Source organism: Marmota flaviventris, chromosome 9, assembly GCF_047511675.1.
Source record: "Marmota flaviventris isolate mMarFla1 chromosome 9, mMarFla1.hap1, whole genome shotgun sequence".
NCBI classification, from domain to species: Eukaryota; Metazoa; Chordata; class Mammalia; order Rodentia; family Sciuridae; genus Marmota; species Marmota flaviventris.
Window position 1 is genome coordinate 18,220,201 of NC_092506.1, and position 21,100 is coordinate 18,241,300.

The 21,100-nt window shown below is 38.7% G+C and overlaps 1 protein-coding gene across 1 annotated transcript; it reads left to right on the forward strand.

The window, feature by feature from the left end:
• The first annotated feature begins 734 nt into the window (after positions 1 to 734).
• LOC139706976 (olfactory receptor 4C46-like) lies at positions 735 to 1,688 on the forward strand. The gene has a single exon (XM_071616956.1). It carries the CDS (start codon positions 735 to 737, stop codon positions 1,686 to 1,688), a length of 954 nt encoding a protein of 317 aa, XP_071473057.1.
• Positions 1,689 to 21,100: the final 19,412 nt, after the last annotated feature.

Here is a 21,100-nt window from a genome sequence, read left to right on the forward strand (position 1 = left end):
TTGCAAAGTAATTTATAGTTGGCTATTATGAAGCTCTTGGGTTTAGTCATCCAGCATTATGAATTATTTCAGAGTAGCTTTTTATACTTACATTTCCATCACTGTTGCACTGAAATTCTTCCATCAACTCTCATGGATAGTCAGCCACCTGGGGTTCCTGGATCTGGCTTCCATTATTCACTGAGCCTTGACCAGCTTCTTCCAGGACACACAGTGGCATTTACAAGGGTAATGCCCCAGATTCACCTTTCCTCAGATTTCTTGTCATACTTGCACTCATTTTCATAGACATGTTTTGTAGTCTCCATTTTCCTAAGAATAAGGATGAAAATTGTTAACTATACCATGATGACTGTTACATCAATCTTCTACCTCCCTTAGGGACTTAACTGCCACAATCTGTTTAATCTTTTACTTATATTTATTCTCCTAGTTTTCTGGTTTCCACAAAAGAGTCCATGTATTCCAAGGGCCTCTTGACTTTCATGTCTATAAAAATTTCTCATGCATATGCTTCTTGCCCAATCATCACTCAGGAGGCATCTGAATAATCTATAAGGTAACAGAACCAATATTTTATGCTCAACAAAATCTATGAAACAAGCAGTGGAACTCATGAGATTTCACAGACAATACAATCCAGGCTTCCTTTCTTTGTGACATGGAGAAGTTTAACAAATTCAAGGTTGCATTCATGTTTTTCGGGTAATGTAATAAAGTTGCACAGGAAGTACATGGAGAAAAGGAACAACGTGACAGAATTTGTTCTACTAGGACTTACAGAAAACCCCAAGATGCAGAAAATTATATTTGCTGTGTTTTTGCTCATCTACATCATCTCTATGTTAGGAAATTTGCTCATTGTGGTTGCCATCACTGCCAGTTCATTGTTGGGGTCCCCCATGTATTTTTTCCTGGCCTATCTCTCCTTTATTGATGCCTGCTACTCCTCTGTGAATACCCCTAAACTGATTGTGGATTCACTCCATGAAAAGAAGACCATCCTGTTTAATGGATGCATGGCCCAAGTCTTTGGGGAACATTTCTTCTCAGGTGCAGAGGTCATCCTGCTTACAGTGATGGCCTATGACCGCTATGTGGCCATCTGCAAGCCCTTGCACTATGCAACCATCATGAACTGGAGACTGTGTATGCTGCTGGTGGGCGTGTCCTGGATGGGAGGTTTTCTCCATGCAACCATCCAGATCCTCTTCATCTTCCGACTACCCTTCTGTGGCCCTAATGTCATTGATCACTTTATGTGTGATCTGAGTCCTTTGCTCAGTTTGGCCTGCACTGATACCCGCACTCTGGGGCTCTTTGTTGTTGCCAACAGTGGGTTCATCTGCCTGCTAATCTTCCTCCTCTTGCTGGTCTCCTATGTGGTCATCCTGTGCTCCCTGAGGACACAGAGCCTAGAGGGTAGGCGCAAAGCCCTGTCTACCTGTGTCTCCCACATCACAGTGATGGTATTATTCTTTTTCCCTTCCATGTTTGTGTACCTGAGACCAGCAGTTACGTTACCTATTGATAAGGCAGTTGCTGTTTTCTACACTATGATAACTCCCATGTTAAATCCCTTGATCTACACCTTGAGAAATGCCCAAATGAAAAGTACCATTAAGAAATTATTTACTAGGAAGTTTCTTTCTGCTGGACAAATAACTATGACTGAAGATCAACACTGAGTTTACTGAAGAAAGTGTCAAATGGCCCTTTTGAATGACCTCACCAAGCAGCACTTTAAAGATAAAGATAAAAGTCATATTTACTCAAAACTTGTGCTTTATTCAATCTCATTTGTCAATTCATGAGATGCATCAACTTGTATTTTGCATGTGTGAATACGGCATACCCTTCTTATGTATAATTATAATGCAACAATATTTTTAAACTCTGCATTGAAGGAATTAAAAATGTATGAATAAAAATGAACAATAAACTCAGGACCATGCTACAAGTTGAAAAAATCTACCAAATCAAGACTTGGTTTTCTTTGCTTTATCCATGTATATAAATTCATAAGCTGTCCTTTTAATAATAACAAAACAAACAATTAAACATTTGTATTGAGCAGAAATCTTCTGACTAGTTTTCCAGATTATACTGTTTGTTGTTTTTTTTTTTAAGGTTCTAGGGAATTTATTTATTTATTTATTTATTTTTGTCGTTCTCATCTGTAAATTTATTTTTTTTTATGTGTTCACCTGTTTTTTTTATTATTAGTTGTTCAAAACATTACAAAGCTCTTGACATATCATATATCATACATTTGATTCAAGAAGATTATACTGTTAATTTCCATGTTACATGGCCATGCAATGATAATAAATAGATCACATCAGTGTGTTCATTATAATTCTAAAATACTATTCTGAGCATATTCTGTTGGTAATTGATTTTCCATATCTAAAAATCAAATTTTATTTATAAACATCTTTTATAAACACATATATCACATTTTAGGTAATACGTTTTGGATAACATTATGGTATTACAGACTAGGACTATAAACATAAGGGACATTTAACCTCTGAGTACTAAATAATGTAGATTTGATCATGTTTCTGACTTTCCTTGTAGTCTTCAGAAAAAAAAAATTATAGCTCTTGTGACCTATGTCGATAACCTATTAGAGGAGCGATGGATCACATAAAAGAAACTTGATTGTCTCCGAGGAACTTCAATTTGATAATATACAACCGGACTCCATGAATTACTTGCTTGCTAGCACCAAGTATGGTCCCTAATAAGCAGTCAGTGATTGAGTACAAGCATAAAAACACATAAGTAAATTCTGTAAAATTAGTAATAGGGACTATAATATTTTTTAACCTTCAATCTGATTCAGACTGAGGGGAAATTTAAGCTTGCCTTCCAAAAGAAAGCACATTTTGTTTTCCTTTTGCCCTACATGAACTGAGCAATGAGAAAGAGGTTGCGACTGACATTCTCTTCATATGAGCAAAAACATTAGACCTTGATATTCTCTCAGCAAGATTTCATTATCTATGCATGTTGGCTATTGATGACTTTTTTTCTGTAATTTTGTGGTCACATTTCATTAGTAAAACATATTTGTCAAAGCATATAGCTCTCTCTACACAAAAGCAACTTCAGGATTTTTGTTTGTTTGTTTTTTCATTCACTGAATTGTTCACTCATTACACAGTGATTTGAGGGATTGCCCTGAGATGAATGAAAACACACCAGTTTCTTCCTTCCCAGTGCTTAAGATTCATGGAGAGACTCCCAGAAGGGAGTGGAAAGAACTCCTGAGAAATATATATACAAGTTAAGATGGACAGAGGGCTATGAAAGCATGTTTGATGGATGACAAATACATACCTGGGGATGTGAAAGGATTCCTACAAGGAAAGATATATAAATGGCGCATTTGGGACAAAATTGGGTAAGGAGAATGAAGAGACAAGAGACTGAATTAATGCATCCCCATGACAGGTGATGTTTAATAAAGGACAGAAGGCATAAACAAAATATGCAGGAAACCTAAATAATTCAATGTGGTTGGGGATATTAGGTTGAATATTCATCCAGCAATTGTTTACTTAAACCCTACTGAATGCCAGGTGTGGAACTGCACACTCAGCTAGTGTAAAAAGTAAATTGTCATTCTTGAAACTAGAAAGACAGAAATAGGTACAATCACAACAGTACTCAAAATCCTGTTACAGATTAATGGTAAGGATCACGGAGAAAAAAAATTGAAAGTATTTTTAAGATGGCAAGTGATGCAATTAGATTTTAGATTTACAGTGATAACTCGACTTACACAGTTAGATGAATGAAGGGAGTAAGATTGACAGCAGAAGAGCAGAATCCTATTGTAAGGATATGAGTGTGAAAACTGTAGATTGAACTCTGGTCCTGCTGGTGAAGAGGCAGAGTGTGGTGGACACTGGAATCATGTCCAGATCACCTCCATCAGGCCAGTGTGCACAAGACCCAGCGACTATGTCTCTGGGCTTCTAACAGCTCACAGCCCTGCACTTCCCTGAACAACTAAAGAAAATGGGAGCTTCAGTCTATGGATTTTCTCTACCATCTTAGGGTCCTCAAGTAGACAATAAAAGACCATCACAAAAGGATAAGAAGGTTGGAATCCGCTTGCCTCCAGGCAGAACAAGTTATGGAGTAGAGTGAATACTCTATAGCTCTCAAGGTCCCAGGCTAAAACCAAACTTATTTTGATAACACATATTTCTTCCCCTTACCTTGTCAGATTCCCGCAGTCCCTGCTTCCGTCTGTCACCTTCATAGAAATCCCCACATCCCCACATCTGGTTCTACATCTGTGGAACACAAAATGACCTGGAGAGAGAGGAGTCACAGGTAAGATTCAGGTTCTGTCTCCCATCACAAGATGGATGAGGAAATTGAGGAGATGGATCAGAGAGATCTATGAGTCTTTGCAAGTGTTTAACAAAGCTGCTCTATGTCTTGTAGGAGTTCCTTCCTGCTACTAGTAGGTGGTTTTTTTACTCCTAAGGATTACTCTACATTGCCTGAGGACTCTCTGCCCTGAGGCAGTTGCCCTTAAAGAAAATGCTGATTCTGCTTGGGGCTAACTCCCACCTCCCTTCATTATTTCTAGACCTCTATCTAGACTCAAGTCTAAAGTTACCCTAAAGGAACTGCAAATTGTAACCCTATGTGCACTACACTCCAAAAAATGACATGATTTTTCTAATGTATGCAGACAGGAATCCAGGAATATGTTTATTAATAAATTCAAGTGTGGGATAATGTTGAAACAAACAAAGCTGAATCAGGCCATATTTACAGATGCAAATTCACTAAAACAAATATTCTTAGAATTGTATATCATGGAGTTAGGAAGAGCTCTGTTTGATTATTTAGCTGCAACAAGGACCAAAATGTAGTGCTCATGAGTGAGATAGAAATGCTGAACTTTCAAGGGTTAAGGGTTAGAAAGGGATTAAAAAGCTTAGAGAAATTGGAATGCACTGTGATTTGTCATTTAAGATTCACCCACCCTGGATGAGTTCAATGCATAACCTTTATCACAACTATGAGTAATAAGTTGTGGGAGGAGCCCTGGCATCCTTGAAAACTTCTGTGATTGCTTTTCCCTGTTGGTGGGACTCCACAGTGGGAACTTCGATGCCTGGACTGGAAACTCTAACTGCAAAGTAAATAATTGGATCCATGGATGGCAGGAGTCAAGTGACATCACTCCATCTCCAAAGTATTGGTGGTAGAGTGAATAACAAATTAAAGAAGATGTGTGAGGGGTAAAAATTTGTTCCCAGGATATAGAAACAAATTTTTACATCTCACACATCTTACAATCAATCAACAACTATATGAAAAAAAAATGTTCAACATCTCTAGCAATCAGAGAAATGCAAATTAAAACTACTCTAGACACCATCTCACTCCAGTATGAATGGCAGCCATTATGAAGACAAACAACAAGTGCTGGCTAGGATGAAGGGAAAAAGGTACACTCATACACTGCTGGTGGGACTGCAAATTGGTGCAGCCAATTTGGAAAGCAATATGGAGATTCCTTGGAAAGCTGGGAATGGAACCACCATTTGACCCAGCTATTCCTCTTCTCAGACTATACCCAAAGGACCTAAAAACAGCATACTACAGGGACACAGCCATATCAATGTTTATAGCAGCACAATTCACAATAGCTAAACTGTGGAGCCAACCTAGATGCTCTTCAATGGATGAATGGATTAAAAAATGTGGCATTTATACACAATGGAATACTACTCAGCACTAAAGAATAATAAGATCATGGCATATGCAGGAAAATGGATGGCATTAGTGCAGATTATACAAAGTGAAGTTAGCCAATCCCAAAAAAACAAATGCCGAATATCTTCTCTGATATAAGGGGGGGGGGGGGTGACTCAAAATGGGGTAGGGAGGAAGAGTACTGGAAGAAGATTACCTCTAGATAGGAAAGATGGGTGGGAGGGAAAAGGAGGGAGAAGGGGAATTGCATGGATGGTGGAAGGACACCCTCATTGTTGTACAAAATACATGTATGAAGATGTGAAAAAAAAAATAAAAATAAGGGACAACACAGCTCAAATTTGGAGGCACTTTTTTTAGTTCCTCTTCCCGTTTCTCCATGGTTTTAGTGTAATGAGTCTTTAACATTAGGTCAGTCCTCTGTTAGAGAATTCAGCTGTATTCACCTGAACCTGCTTTGAACCAATAGATCTTAAAATAAAGAATAAGTGGCCAGAGTATACAGACCCTTCCTCAATAAGTTCTTGCTTTTATGCCAATGTCCTTTCTGATAGAAAGCAAATAAAGAGAAAACAGACATATTAAAGCAAAAACAGAACTATTTTTAAATGAGTGTTAGCATCCATGATGGTAGAGTGGCTTTCTTAAAAGCATTAATATTAACAGAACCTTGAGAATCATAACAAATACTGATAGATTATGATTTTAAATATAGATGGAGCCTAAATTCTCCATGACAAATTCAATGTGTCTTTCCACAATCTTTACAACTGATAGTACACTAATCAATTAGAAAAAAAACATGTGGTGATTAAGTTTGAACAAGTTGCACCTTGCAACCTACCCAGTAATTTTCATTGAATAAACACTGTTTTTGATACTTTCCATGGAATAATAGATTGCTAATCTTTTTTGGACTTCAATTTAAAATAATAACAGTCATAATGCTGCCTTCAGTAAATTTCCATGAGTCCACAAATAGATTTGAATTCCCATTAATGTCAGCTTATGAATCATCAAATCAATTGTGTGACAAGATACATACTCAAAATACACTAAAGCAAAACAGATAAACTTTTCACACTGTGTCAAAATTTAATTAGAAATAAGGGAAGATTCAAAATAGCATGGATAAACAAAGTGTTGGTTCAATTCAGATATCAAATTAGCAACTCATATTGATATCTTTAAAAATTAGACAATATATTTATACTCTGTATAGCCCAGGCATGGAAGTGACTGCTAGAAAACAAATATTGGGAGTATAAAACCAAGAAAATATTTTTAAGGTATTTAATAAAATTTGAAGTATTATCCAGTTAAAATTTAGCCCTAAATAAACTAGTCCTACAAATAACTCTCTCTATATATTTATTATTCATATTCTAATTTGTACAAAATGGTGTATATAATTCATTCAACAAGAAAGCATAGCTATATAATAAAGGCATGTATAACTTTGAAAAAAAATAAAGAATGAATCCAAATAATCAGACCAGAAAAAATCTATGACCTTGGCTGGTTGATTTTAGGCTTCGTAAAAGTGAAATATTATAGAAATCCTAATGAGTTCTTACTTGATATAGTTTAGCAGAAAAATTTTAGTGTAAGTAAATCAAAACAAAACTAAATTTTGAAAATAGGAAGTCATGTTCCCTCAATCATCTTCCAGACTTGAGCCACTCTACAGATCCAGAGCAACTAAAATAAAAAAGAATTTGGGTGGCTTGAGGTAGCACCCCGGAACTCTGTCTAAAACTTATGTGAAACTTTCTCCTACTCTTCTTCAAGGTACACTGAAGCCTTTTTCAGGGCACAGTCCATTAGGCAAATGGAAATAATCAGGTACCTATGCAACTACTGAACCCCAAATATCAACTGACCGTAATTAAAGAATATATTAGTATGGTCCTGAAGATGAAGGTCTCATGGAGACTAGATGATCAATGAAATTTTAATTCAGGTCTTTCTCTCAGTGTTGGGTGTCCTGGTCATTTGGTGGTCATTCATGCTGTTCTGAAATTAAAATTAGGAAAGAGATACTCAGGAGAGGTAGAATCTCCACACTGATCTCCTGACCTATAGAGAGAAAATGATTATGGTGGGAAAGGCCAAGTGGAAGCCAGTAGAATTGCCTCTATCTAGGAAAATAGTAAAACAAAAATAAAATTGTATTTTACTTGGCATAGTATTACATTACAAATATAAATTTCATTCCTGGAGGCATTTCAGAGCTTATTACCACCAGGAAGGTCTTGAAAGATACACCAGGGTTGTATCATTCAACTGAATGATTTGTCCTGTTCAGGATACAGATGGTTATAGGAAATGTAGAATGGAAGTCCATAAGCTTAATCAGAAAGAAACTTCAAGTGTACATGCTGAATGAGATGTGATTTCCTTGCTTGAACAAATTAACATATCCCTGTGGCATCTGATATACAGCTAGTGATCTGGCAAAGGCTTCTCCATGCTTTTCAATAAGAAACCATCAGAAGCCTGTGGTTTCATCTAGAAATACCAGCAATGAACATTTGTCAGACCCAGGAATGAATGATGGTCTTTGAACTGCCCAGAGACAGAGGCCACGCCCCTCTGGAGAACTCTCAGTGTAAAGGCACCATGGAGACCACCTAGTTGTATGGCCATGCCCCATTCAAAGGGAAATTCCCTGGTAGCCAAAGAATTTTATCAGTTCATACCTTGAGTTCAAACACCTGCTGCTGGAGTAGAGAATCATGGGTTCAAGCTGATAAATTCTAATTGGACTGCCTTTACTCTCAGCCACCAGAGGTAGGCTGAACCACTGTGCATGGCTATTTTTCTCTACTTTTTTGTCTGCCTTTTCTTAATCCCCTGCATAGCTGGGTCTACATAGTTCTGAATAAACTGTGGTTCAGGACACAACAAAGATTTCTTTTTCCTACCTCAGAAGACAATGATCCAGCTCTATGACATGATCTGCTATGATGTCGTAATGACCTGCTGTGGCTGAATAATGATATCCATGATGTCATAATGAGCTTCTGTAATGTCATAATGAGCTTCCATGGTGTTAAAAATGACTTGCTGTGATGTCATAATGACCAGCTGTGGTGTCAGAATGAGCTTCTATGGAGTCATAATGATCTGCCATGATGATAAAAATGACCAGCTGTGGTGTCACAATGACCTACTGTGGTGTCATGATGACATCACATTATATCATAATGTCTGCTATGATGTCAGAATTATCTCTCATGATATCATAATGAAGTTTTATGGTGTCATCATGACTTGCTATGGTGCCATGATGACCTCACATGAATTCATGATGACCTGCTAAGGTGTCATAATGATCTGTTATAATGTCAGAGTAACCTGCTGTGGTGTCATAATGACTTGTCATGATGTAATAACAACCAGCTGTGTTGTCATAACGACCTGCTGTGGTGTCATATCACCTGCTGTGTTGTTATAATTATCTGCTGTCCTGTCTTAATGGTCTGTTATGATGTCATGATGACCTGCTGTGCCTGAGAGTTCTGAGGCAAGCAGAAGTTGTGCTACCTGGGTTTATATGTCTCCTGGAGGATTTTGTTTTTTATATTGTGGAATCATTAAGATTACATTAGAGAGTAGAAGTATAATCAAGCTATTTCCCAAATGTTTGTTCTATTTCCTCAGGAGGATGAAGACTTTGATCTAAAATGAAAAATGCTTTAGAGCTAAATATGTTCTTTGTACGTGTTCTCCTTTCATTTAGTCATTCAACACATGCCATCCATGAACCTAATATGCCCCAGGCTCTATTTTGGGAGCTAGGAGAGACACATACATATGGATCTCAGAGCTCTCACTCTTCTGTGAGTGCAGATGGAAATACATTACATGTAAACCAGTAATTTTAGTAACGTGATATGACAGCTGATTCAACATTCAAGTGTTGTGTAAATTTAGAAGTATTGGTTTTCCTTAAACTTATGTTTCCTTATTTATAGAGTTGGAAAAGTACTTACTTTATAACATTTTGGGTGGGATCAAAAAGAAATAAATGTTATTTAAAAAGACTTATTCACTAGCTGTCACACAATACATGTCAATGTTTTCTTTTTCTTTTTCTTTTCTTTTTTTTTTTAAGGCTGATGATAAGAGCAGAGGTTGAGGCAATAAGAAAAAATAAATGTCTGATTTTACCGAGATCTGAAAAAATCTTTGCAGAAAAACTAGGATTTGAAGGATGAGTTGATAGGTGGAGAAGAGAATTAGAGGATAGAGAATCGTGAAATTCAGTGTTCTAGGGAGAATTTTGTTTGCAGTCTAATTTGGTAAGCCATCTTGAGAGAAAATTTAAGAAGGTTAGAATGAAGTCGTCTATGAATGACTTCATGTATCATGCCACAGAAGGAATCGGTAGATAATAATGAAGAGGCATCACAGATCTTTAATCAGAGGACTATGGCATTTGGAAATTATATGTGTCTAAACATGCAGCAACAAGATAGGGAGGACAGAGGACATTTGGTGACCTTGACCTAGATAGAATGATGAAAAAAAATACTGTGTATTATGTCTACAACTCTTGGAGGAATGGAAAGACAGCACAGCGAGAGAAACAATTCCTTAGTTTTGAAAGCAGCTGGTATATTTGTGAATTTACCAGTCACCCGTGACAGTATTTTATGGGAGCTGGCAGCACTAACACACATGACAATAGTTAACCTATTGGAGTACATGTAGCTGGAGGGAAATGTAATTCACGAGCACCTGCCTGAGTCTATTGGCTAAAATCAGTAGTGGCAACCTTCATTTTATCAGCATGTAAAGCACTAAGGTCACAGTGCATTCAGAAAAGAGTTTTCTAGAAACCTCAGTTTTTAGAAGTTTTATGGTGTTCGGGTCATTATTTTTGTTTGGGTGGTTGGTTTTTAAAATACTCAATGCTTTGTTTCACCCTGAAATATCTTCCATTGGAAAAATAAAATATAGAATTTAGTGTAATATCTGCCTAGTTGACTAGTAAAATAGTGCTCCTTCAATTTTTTTTTTTTTTTTTTTTTTTTTTTTTAGTAGTGAACCAGAGGTAGAGAATGATTTTGACAATTTGAGTTTTGGAATGTGCATGTTATATTTTCTTAAATGATAAAGGAATCTTTCTATGCTTGCTTCTCTTGTAAATGCTGCAGTAGAGGTTATAGTCATAACTCTGTTATTGTGTACCTTGGAGCTCTGCTGTGGTAAGCATCAGTTTGCAGCCCTACATTGGGAGTTTGTCCTCAGTATGGCTGTATCTGATCACAGTAATATCTTATGAAGCCAACAGAATGAACATAAATTGATTTGGTCTTCCACCAAATATGTCACAATCTATTGGATTGCAATTGTTACCATTTGCTAATAAACTCTTAAAATAAGTAAGACTTATTCTTTTCATAGATAAGTGGCATATCTCAGAAGTCATGCACACAAGGATGTTTTTAAGAGCTCAGAAAACTCCTAGATGGAGAGGCAGTATCAACACATGCCCTCTCTCCATTTTCTCATCTCATCTTCATATTTAGAAATTCCATAGATCTTCCACTCCCTGATTGGTCTTGGACAACACTCTTGCTGTAGGCAGATGTCTACCTCTTCTCCTTCGCTTCCATTCCAAGTATTTCTCAAGTTTTGGATTTTATGTCCAGTGGCCATCAATACCCTTTTCCAAATTTGACATAGCTATTAAGTATGTCATTCTGAATGTTGAAGTTTTCTGACTCCAATTTTGAAAAACAGCAAATGGAAAATGATAGTACCATGAAGCTAGAGAAAGAAGAAAATGATCTAACTACTAGACAAAAATAATTGTCTGAAAACCACTAATATTAAAAAATTCCATTATACTTATGGTTAAGATGCTTTTCCTCCATTACCTGATGCATAATTGTATAATTTTACCTATTCTATATATTTCATTCTATGGAAGAAGAAAATAGAAGTCAAAAACAGTTTTCAAATCTTTGCAGCATCAATAGTATTATAAGATTTAGGAGTAAAACAAATTTATTAAAAATCATCTCTGCTATCTCATAAATATGGGATAAAGAACAGGGGAAGTGTCCTAGGAAAAGCAGTCTCTGATATCTCTCCCAGATGGTGGCAGAGGGGCTCACTCAGGCCCAGATAGCTCCAGATACTCTTGTGAATGGAATCTATATGTGGAAGCCCAAGGATGTTTGCTCTCCTCCCTCCTGTATTTTAAAATCCATGTCTGTTTAAATCCATGTCTGGCTGATTCCCCTGCAATAATGTCAGGATCATTGGAGCTCAGGATCTTCTGGCTGTCCAGTGGCTTTGTCTCTAGCTCAGCTGTCCACTTTCATAGGCGTCACTTTGTTTCTGAATACAGGCCATCAGGACCAGCACACAGCAACAGAGCATGCAGCAACAAACGTATTCTTAGAATACAGGTGGCAATCCTCCTAGCCATCCCCTCCCAGCCCTTGATGTTGTCATGGGTATAGGCTGCAGTTTCACCATGGGGCTTCACAGTGAAGAGGGAGTTTTCTTCTTCTGATATGTCATGAGAAGACTTGTTTTCTGCTTCTCACCCTCTGATGGTCATCCAGGACCTGGATGGAGGGGGTATGCAAGGTCATGTTGTGGGGTATTTGGGGAGTGGAGTTGCTCACCTGTAGGATGCAGACAGGAATGAAATGCAGACTTGCTCTTCTCTTGCCCTGCTGCCCTGATTACTGGTTCTTCTCAGCCAGCTGAGCAAGAAGGGGAAGGTGGGAAGGGCAAGTTCAATGGCACTCTTCTTTTGGGAGACACAGAAGGTGGTAGAATCTGCAGTGTGCATGCAAGGCCCCACCTCTGAATGTGCATGCTTAATTGCAAACATGCTTATTGCTCCCTGGATTGCCTGGTGCTGAAGCATCAGATCTGTAGCCATTGCATGGTCAGATTTTGTGTTTACCAAAGATTCCCAGATGTGATGTGGGATATAAGTCATGTCAAGCATGATTGTCATTATTGTGGGGTTGAGTTGTTGGTGAGTAGCTCACTAGAATGAGTTGGTGAATATTTCTCATCCTGGCACAGCCATGGGTGCCTCAAAATTTGGTCTATTGTGAGCCTTTGTATGGGGTTGAATGATGGTCAGTAATTGACTGATGACACTAAGTCCTTTAGCAGAAACGTAAAGGGGAATGCCATACCATGCATTCAGGACCTTCTCCTTCAGCTGCACAAAGGTGGTCAAGTTAAATTGGAGATTCTTCGGTGAACATGAAGAATAGAACTACACCCAGGATCCAGGCACCCACCACAGGCTTGTTATCTTCTTGCTGGTAGAGTTCTGGGGCACAGTACAGAAGAGCGCTGCACAATGTGTCCAGCTCCTGCCCAGCTGTGACCTGCAACTCAGGTAAAGTCAAAGAAGTTGATGTTTCCTCCAGTGTCTACCAGGATGTTTGCTGGCTTCAAATCTCTGTGCGTGGTGCTCTTCTTGTGGAGTAGCTCACAGAGCATGTAATCTGCCTGAACCTTCCCTGGGCCTCCTCCTTTTGCTTTCCTCATGCCTCCAGGATGAGCTGCAGTAACTGTCCCCACATGAATGCTCCAGCACAACCTAGATGTTTTCAATGTGTCAATACCTTGAAACAACTTGATCATGTTTAGTTGGTCCATGGTCTTCTGCTCTACCTTTAGCAGGACTTCCATGGCAACCTGTGTCTCATTGAGGAGATGATGAACCAGTTTCACCTGAGCAATGCTGCCCTGCAAGGTGTCCCTCGGGCCACTATAATGGTTCACAAGAATATCCTTAAGCAAGGAGCTGATTGAGAGGACCTGCCACTCTTACCCTTCACTAAACTCACTACTCTCACTATACTTTGTAAGAGACAACAAAAATAATTTTAGATGAAAAGGAAGGAAAGAAAAAGGAAACAAAGCAAAATAAAATATCATCCCCCTCACAGAAAAAAAAGAAAGAAAGAAAGAAAAGAAATCCAAAATCCCTAAATCCAAAACCACCAAATGAGGCCATGCCCCCCCCAACCACAAAAAAAAAAAAGAAAAAGAAAAAGAAAAAAAAGAACAGTCACAGCCAGGGTCTGAAATGACCCATAACTCACAGAGGCTGTCTTTCTTTCTGGCCTCCCCAACCTTTTCCACTTTCATAATAAGAGTAAGAAAGGCTTGAGAAGCTTTTTGCTTTAGTGGATTATGGACACTGATATTTACTTGTGTAGAAATTAAAATCTGTAGAATGCTTCAATGGCCTTTTTTATTTTGAGTTCAAGAGTCTATAAGTAACTTTTGACTTGTAAAAACTTTATCACACCTACACTCAAGGTATTCAATTCCCTTTTCTTTCAGCTTGGAATGACTTGTGTCAAAAGGGTGGTAGCAACCCACATCATGATAGGTGCTTCATTCTCTAAGACACTATAGGGTTGTTACTACCATATGTGGGGCTGAGAGGAAGGATGCTTTCATTATGATTTCCCTATAAGGTCCATATCAGATACCCTGGGATCCAGAAGGCAGTGGGTTGATGTATTCAAAGTGATGAAGGATAAAACACGATGCTCCTGGTGACTCCTTCTTTGGAACTTAAGGACTTACCTGGGCACCTGGGTACAGAGGGAAGGTTGGTGGCATGCTGATGTTTATGACTGGTATCTGGCTTGTGGATTCTGAGGCAGAGCTAGGCTGTCTGAAGCTTCTGTGCTGCTCCCTGAGCTCCTCCATCTATTCATGCAAACATTGCTGATGTAGCCAATGTGCTCAGGTCAGGCTGGGGCAGGTTAGTGGAGGCCTGGCGGTCCTGGGATCCCCATGGAACTGCTTGTGAGTACATCAGGTATGGAGTTTCTAGGAAAACACTTCCAATTCCTGCAGCTGCCAAAGTGGGATGTGGTAAAATGGATTTGTGGTCTCAAGTGCAAGAACCTGCAAGGTACAGGTTCCCTGGCTCCTCTGGTTGTTGCTGCCCTGGATCCCACCATTGCCCTTGTGATTCACATAGTCATTGTGGTTCCTGTCACCTTCCTGTTTCACATAGCCTTGTGAGTTGGATCACCCTCATGTTTCATGTCTTCCCTGAAGCCTAGAGCTCCTTTGTCAAAGGGGTCGCTTCTGTGGTTGTACCTTGCTAGGTTCGGCAGCTATTCTCATAAACCCTCAGGGCTAGAGTTGGGCTCACAGTACTGGCTCCGGTGTGCCTTGACTGCACTGCTGCAGAAGCTCTATGTGCCCTCAGAGCCAAAGCATTTGTAAAACACCAACATTAGTTGGCTTGGTGAATACATCTGTCTCTTCTGATGATAACAGGAAGTTTAAACTGCTGCTGAGATTCAGCTCCATCTTGCAATATTATATAAATCTATTCTGTGATTTGTAATAAATTAATCGAATAAGGGGTGGATATTATGCATTACAAGCAGAAATTACATTTGGAACTGGAGATTGAGATACATAAGACATGGTCTGTATGCTTCAGAAACTCAGATCTATTCAGTCAAACTGGCCAGAGAACAATTACAGGACAGTATAATAAGTGATATTTGAAGTGTGCCAAAGGTTCTCAGGAGGAGTAAGGGAGGGCCCTGTGAGAGATGGAATAGTAAACACAAAGTGATAATTTCAAGTCCTAAGCCCCAGTACCTATGAATGTCACCTTATTTTGAAGTAGGGTCATTGCAGATGTAGTTATGTTAAAATTTTTGTGGCAATATAATTCTGGATTTAGGCCAGTCCTATATCAACTCATGAGTGTCATTGTAAGAAAAATGTGGTGGAGATTCCTGGGGGAAGTCCTTATAACACCTAAGTCTATCTGGAGATGGAGGCAGAGACTGGAGATAGGAAGACCCAAGTCAAGAAGTGCCAGGCATTTTGCAGCCACCAATGACAGGAGGGAGTTGTGGCCAGATTCTCCCTCTGAGCCTCCAACAGGAATCAATCCAGCCAACACCTGGACTTAAGACTCTGAGATAATTAACCTTTGTGTTATTTTAATTTGCCAAATCTCTGGGAATCTGTTATGGCTATCCTAAGCAACAAAAAAATCTCACCTAGTCTGGAGGCTGAGACAGGAGATGACCATCAGGATAAACATGCTTTCCAGCTCAGCAGCATTAAGCAAAGAAGGCCAAGTAGGAGTTCACCCAAATTACACATGGGAAAAAGAATTCCATGAAATGAAAACAGTCCATATTTTCACATTGTTGCCTGTAAAAATACTAAGTCCTAATTCTACTAGAAAAAGGCAAAAGACATGATGCTCCCCCTACTCTAAGCAAATGTCTTTACTATGTAATCAACCTGGTCTGTGTGTTTTTATATAACATGGACTGTTGGAAGGGTCTTTGATATTTCACACCTCTGTTTCTATCATACTGACCAAGCTAAGTATAAATTTCTCATCTGAATCATCATAATAGCTTTTTAATTGGTCTATCTAATTCCATCATGGTCTATGCCACCGCTAATGCATCCTGACATAGCAGCCATAGAGATTCTGCTAAAACCTAAGTGACATTGGGTCATTCTCCAGCACAGAACCTCCCAATAGCTATTCATAGCATTTATAGAAAAAACTTGAGTTCTTAAATGTTTGAAAGACACAGGTAGAACTGATGATCCATGAGTTTTTTTTGATGTCACCTCCTGTGACTTAGCCCTTGACTCACTTGGTCTTCTTGCTATTCTGCACATGCTGGCTATGAGCTTGTGTTAGGGACATTGCAATAAGCACCTTTCCTTTCTCTGAAACACTCACTACCCAAGTATCTGTCTGGCCTGCTGCCAGCCTGCCTTCATATTTCCTCTCTAAGGTCAATTTATCAGGCCTTTCATGACAAAGTCATAACCCCTCCTCCAATACTTCTTTTCTACTCAACAGTACTTAGATTTCCCTCATAGTACTTATTATCATCTGAATTTTGTATTTTTATTAGTATCTTGTATATTTTCCCTCAACCAAAAAGATCTGTTTCATAGAATTAGGGACATGATCTCCTCTGATCAACATTATGTGATAAGTGCTTAGGGCAGTTCTTGATAAGGTGGTATGATTTCAGTGGTCAGTTTTTGAGTGAATGGATGATTGTGATATCAAAAATATTTTTTTAAATGAGAGCTTCACGAATAGAAATTAAAATATTTCATAAAAATTCTGGATTCATTATTTAAAAACTCAATAAATTTATCATGTAATACTATAGAAAAAAGTTACAAGTTCCACTAACAGATTAAAAAATCTCATATTCTTTTTTAACACATATGCACGTGAACACACAAGCACACACAAACACACACTATGAACAAACAAACAAACAACAATCCACCCCCCAAAAAAACGGGATAGAATTTAATCAATGTGGTTTTGATATTAAGTTTCCATTTTGGATTTTGTTCAGTGATGCTCCTGTTGCATAGGACTGTTTCGATTTGAAAGTATTTTGCTGACCTTTACTTTCTTTTCCTAATTCTTACTTCTTAATTTTATACAAGGAAATAATATAGTTCACGAGGCTCAAGTGATAGCTGGTGATTTCTAGGGGAGATTTTGCTTCTCTTATATGTACTCTGCAAATACTGGCTGGGGCTGAGATGCTATGTCTTTTGATCTCTCCCACCTGGGTATTTCTGTGCCTCTCCTTTCTTTGCTGGATCATACTACACTGATCAGATTCTATGTTCTCTGACCACTGTGAACAAGAGTGAGAGAACTTTGAAATTGTTTTAATCTTTTCATTGACACATAATGATTGTACACATGTGTGGAGTATGATGTGATACTTTGATTTAGCATGTCCATTACCTTAAACTTTTACCATATTTTTATAGTAAGTAAATTTGAACATTCTCTTTTAGTTATTTTTAGATACACAATGAATTCTTGTCAACTGCATCACCCACCCTACTGTGCAATGAAACACCATAATATATTCCACCTGTCTCACTGTACCATTGTACTTGCTGACCAGTCCCCTACCCTTCCTCCCACCTGCTCTCTCTAGCCTCCAGTAATCTCTATGAGATCAGCTTTGTCTAGCCTTCACATGGGAGTGAAATAGTGTGGCATATGTCTTTCCATGCCTGACCTATTTCATTTAACATAATGACTCCCATGTCTCTCCATGCTGTTGCAAATAACAGGCTTTCATTTTTTTCTTATGGCATAGTAGTAGTCCATGATGTACCTGTACCATATTCTCATCCCTCATTCCTCAGTTCCTGGACACCTAAGTTGATTCCGTATCTTGGCTATTATGAATAGTTCAGCAGTAAAGATGGAAGGGCAGCTATCTCTTTGACACACAGATTGCATTTCCTTTGGATATATTCCCAGTGGTGGAATTGCTGCATCATACATAAGCTCTTTGTGTGTGTGTGTGTGTGTGTGTGTGTGTGTGTGTGTGTGTTGGGGATTAAACCCAGGGCCTTGTAGTTGGAGGGCAAGAACTCTACTAACTGAGCCATATACTCAGCCCACTAGTTCTACTTTTAATTTTCTTAGGTGCCTTCATAATGTTTTCCATAATGGCTGTATTAATTTATGTTCTCATAAACAATGTATAAGAGTTGAGAAAGGCATTTTAAAAGTTTTTTTCCATGAGCAGACTTACTTCCAGGTGAAAGTCTGACTTACAAACAGCTCCTCGGGGGAAAAAAAGATGGACAAAATGAAAATTTCTTTATATTACCCTTAGGAAATAGTCAGCCAAGGCATGTTGCTTAATCCCTCATGGCCAGTGTCCTGTGGGCTACACAGGTAGATAATAAAAATGCAAACTTAGGCTTTTTGGGGAACACACCTGGTGAGATAATTCTTTGTAGAACTGGCTGCTGAGGAAGAGTGGAGGAGAGCAAATGTGGGGAGAGGGTGATGTGCACCTGCCTTTATATTTACCTTAACACTTAAACTCCACTCCAACGTGAAGAAGAGCGGGGCAACTAAGATGCCGTAAGGCAAGTGTCTTGCTGAAGGTCACTCAGCCAGTGGTTAAATCCAGGTTTATTTGATTTCATGGACTGTGCTCGTTTACCTCCACTCTGTTGCCCAGATATCAGAAATAGATTTTGGGGCCGGGGCTGCAGTTCAGTGGTAGAATGCCTGCCTTGCATGTGTGAGAGACTGGGTTTGATCCTCAGTATCACATAAAAATAAATAAATAAAGATATTGTGTCCATTGACAACTTTGAGGGATTTGAGCCTAAACCTTTAAAAAGTAACTTTAGTACAAGAATGAAGGCAGCCTGTGTTGTAGATGAGACATAGCTCACCATGGAGGAAGACAGGTAATCAGGCAGTGGTGAGGGCTTGGAGCCTTGCCAGGATGCAGCAGGAGAGCAGCATCAAGCAGACACGCTCACTTAGGAGGACCCTGGGTGTTGACATTGAAGGCAGCCATGGAAATATCAGATATGTGTTTTTGAATTCTACAAGAAGCAGGGATCTTTGGAATTCTTTGTTTTCAGTCTGGTAATTGATATATCTAATTCTGAACTCCATGTTTGATAACCTCAGGCATGAAAGGAAAAATAGTGCATTTTCCATACATTATAAAGACACTCTGAAACTCTGTGAAATAGGGTTTTATTTGGTTACCCTCATTAGCTGGTTTCCCAAGATAGATTTCCCCATGTATGCATAAGTATGTAATAGTAATGCTGGTGTTAATAGTAATTAACAACTTTTGAGCACCTGAAACTAAACAGTTGACCTGTAGTGACATAATACCTCAAAGCAACCACAGAAAGAAGAGGCTGTTTTATTTCCCACATCATTATTAAGAACATAGGCTTACAGAGGTTTAAAGATCTGTCCCACCTCACACAGATAGAAAACAGCAGACCCCAGATTGGTACCTAGGAAGCCTTTGTCTGGGAGCCTTGTCTGAAGGCCTAGGTGTTGCTGTGTGCTAGGTATTTGAGAGGGCAAAGTGGGGTAGGGCAGAGTTCACAAGAGGGTATGACGGTAAGGTGATTTCTTTCTTTCTTTCCCTCCCATTGTCTTTCCCTTTTCACTTTTTTTTCTGATCTTTTCTCCCTGTTTAACTATGTCCTTAAAATCTCATATCAGTTTTCTTCCACTGAGAGAAGTTGGAATGTCTTCCCAGGCACTGATGCCACATGCTAAATCCTGGGCACAATCAGAATCCCAGAGTCTGGAATGCTTAGTCTCACCTTCGTAAATCACTTTCTCTTACAGAAATCATCCCACTTCTGTCTTCTCAGTTTCCCCATCTAAAACTGAAGCTACCATTAGAAATTACTTTTGGAGATCATTGCAAAGCACTTTTTAAAAGTAAGAACAAATCTGGAGTTTTCAGAGATTTCAAGATGGAATTCGGAGATGGAAAAACTCTCTGTGTTAGTCATCTTTTCATTGCTTCTACTGAAATACTTGAGATGAACAACTTGAGAAGAAGAAAGCTGTATTTTGACTCATGGTTTCAGAGGTTTGATTCCATGTTGAATTGACCCCATTGCCTTGGGCCTGAAGTGAGGTAGAATATCAGGGAGGAAGGGCATGGTGGAGGAAATCTGTCAGCTCCTGGCAACTGGAAAGCCAAGAGAGGAAGAGAGAAAGGCCAGAGACAAGGGCTCTGAAGAAGAAGAACTCTTCCAGTGAACAACCTCAATGACTTACTTCCTCCAACTAGGTCCCATTTCCCTGTAGTCCATTCAACCATGATATTTTGATCAACTTTTTGGGTCCAAACCATAACACCTTCTCACAAAACTCTGGTTCACCCAAATTATTAAGCTACTTTAATGCAGCTTGGTTCGTATTGCATTCCAAGAGTTAACATTGAATTCCATGCAGTTATATAAAATTGCAGAATGCTTTTACTGGAGTTTGCTAGAACTTATTTCTATAAGGCTCTAGACTGTAACCTCCAGAGATAATACAAATGTTGGCTCCAAGTGTCAGTGCTTGTGTAAATGCTGAATGCCAAATGTTTCATTGGCTTTGGGATTTTTGTTGCAAAGAGATAATTGTGTTGCTTTAATTTTATGTCATAGAAGGTTTTAAATCACTTTATTGGATCTTGCCTTTTGAAATATCAGCATCTTCTTATTCTATTACTCCTTTTATGTTTTTGCCTTAATCTCTCATAATTTTGTTATTGATTCCATTGCTCATGAAACGCTCTCAAACACTGCATTGATTTATGCAGTAGTTAGTGCAAAGCAAGCTGCAAAGGATTTAGATGTTTGGATAAGAAATGCTGCATTATATTAATCAACCCAGAAAAGAAGAAACAGATTCAAGATTTAATCTTTACTGAGCCCATACTCTGTGTGGGCATTGTGCTCAGTGTTTTACATGCCTTATGTCCTTTAACCACAGTTTTGCAAGAAA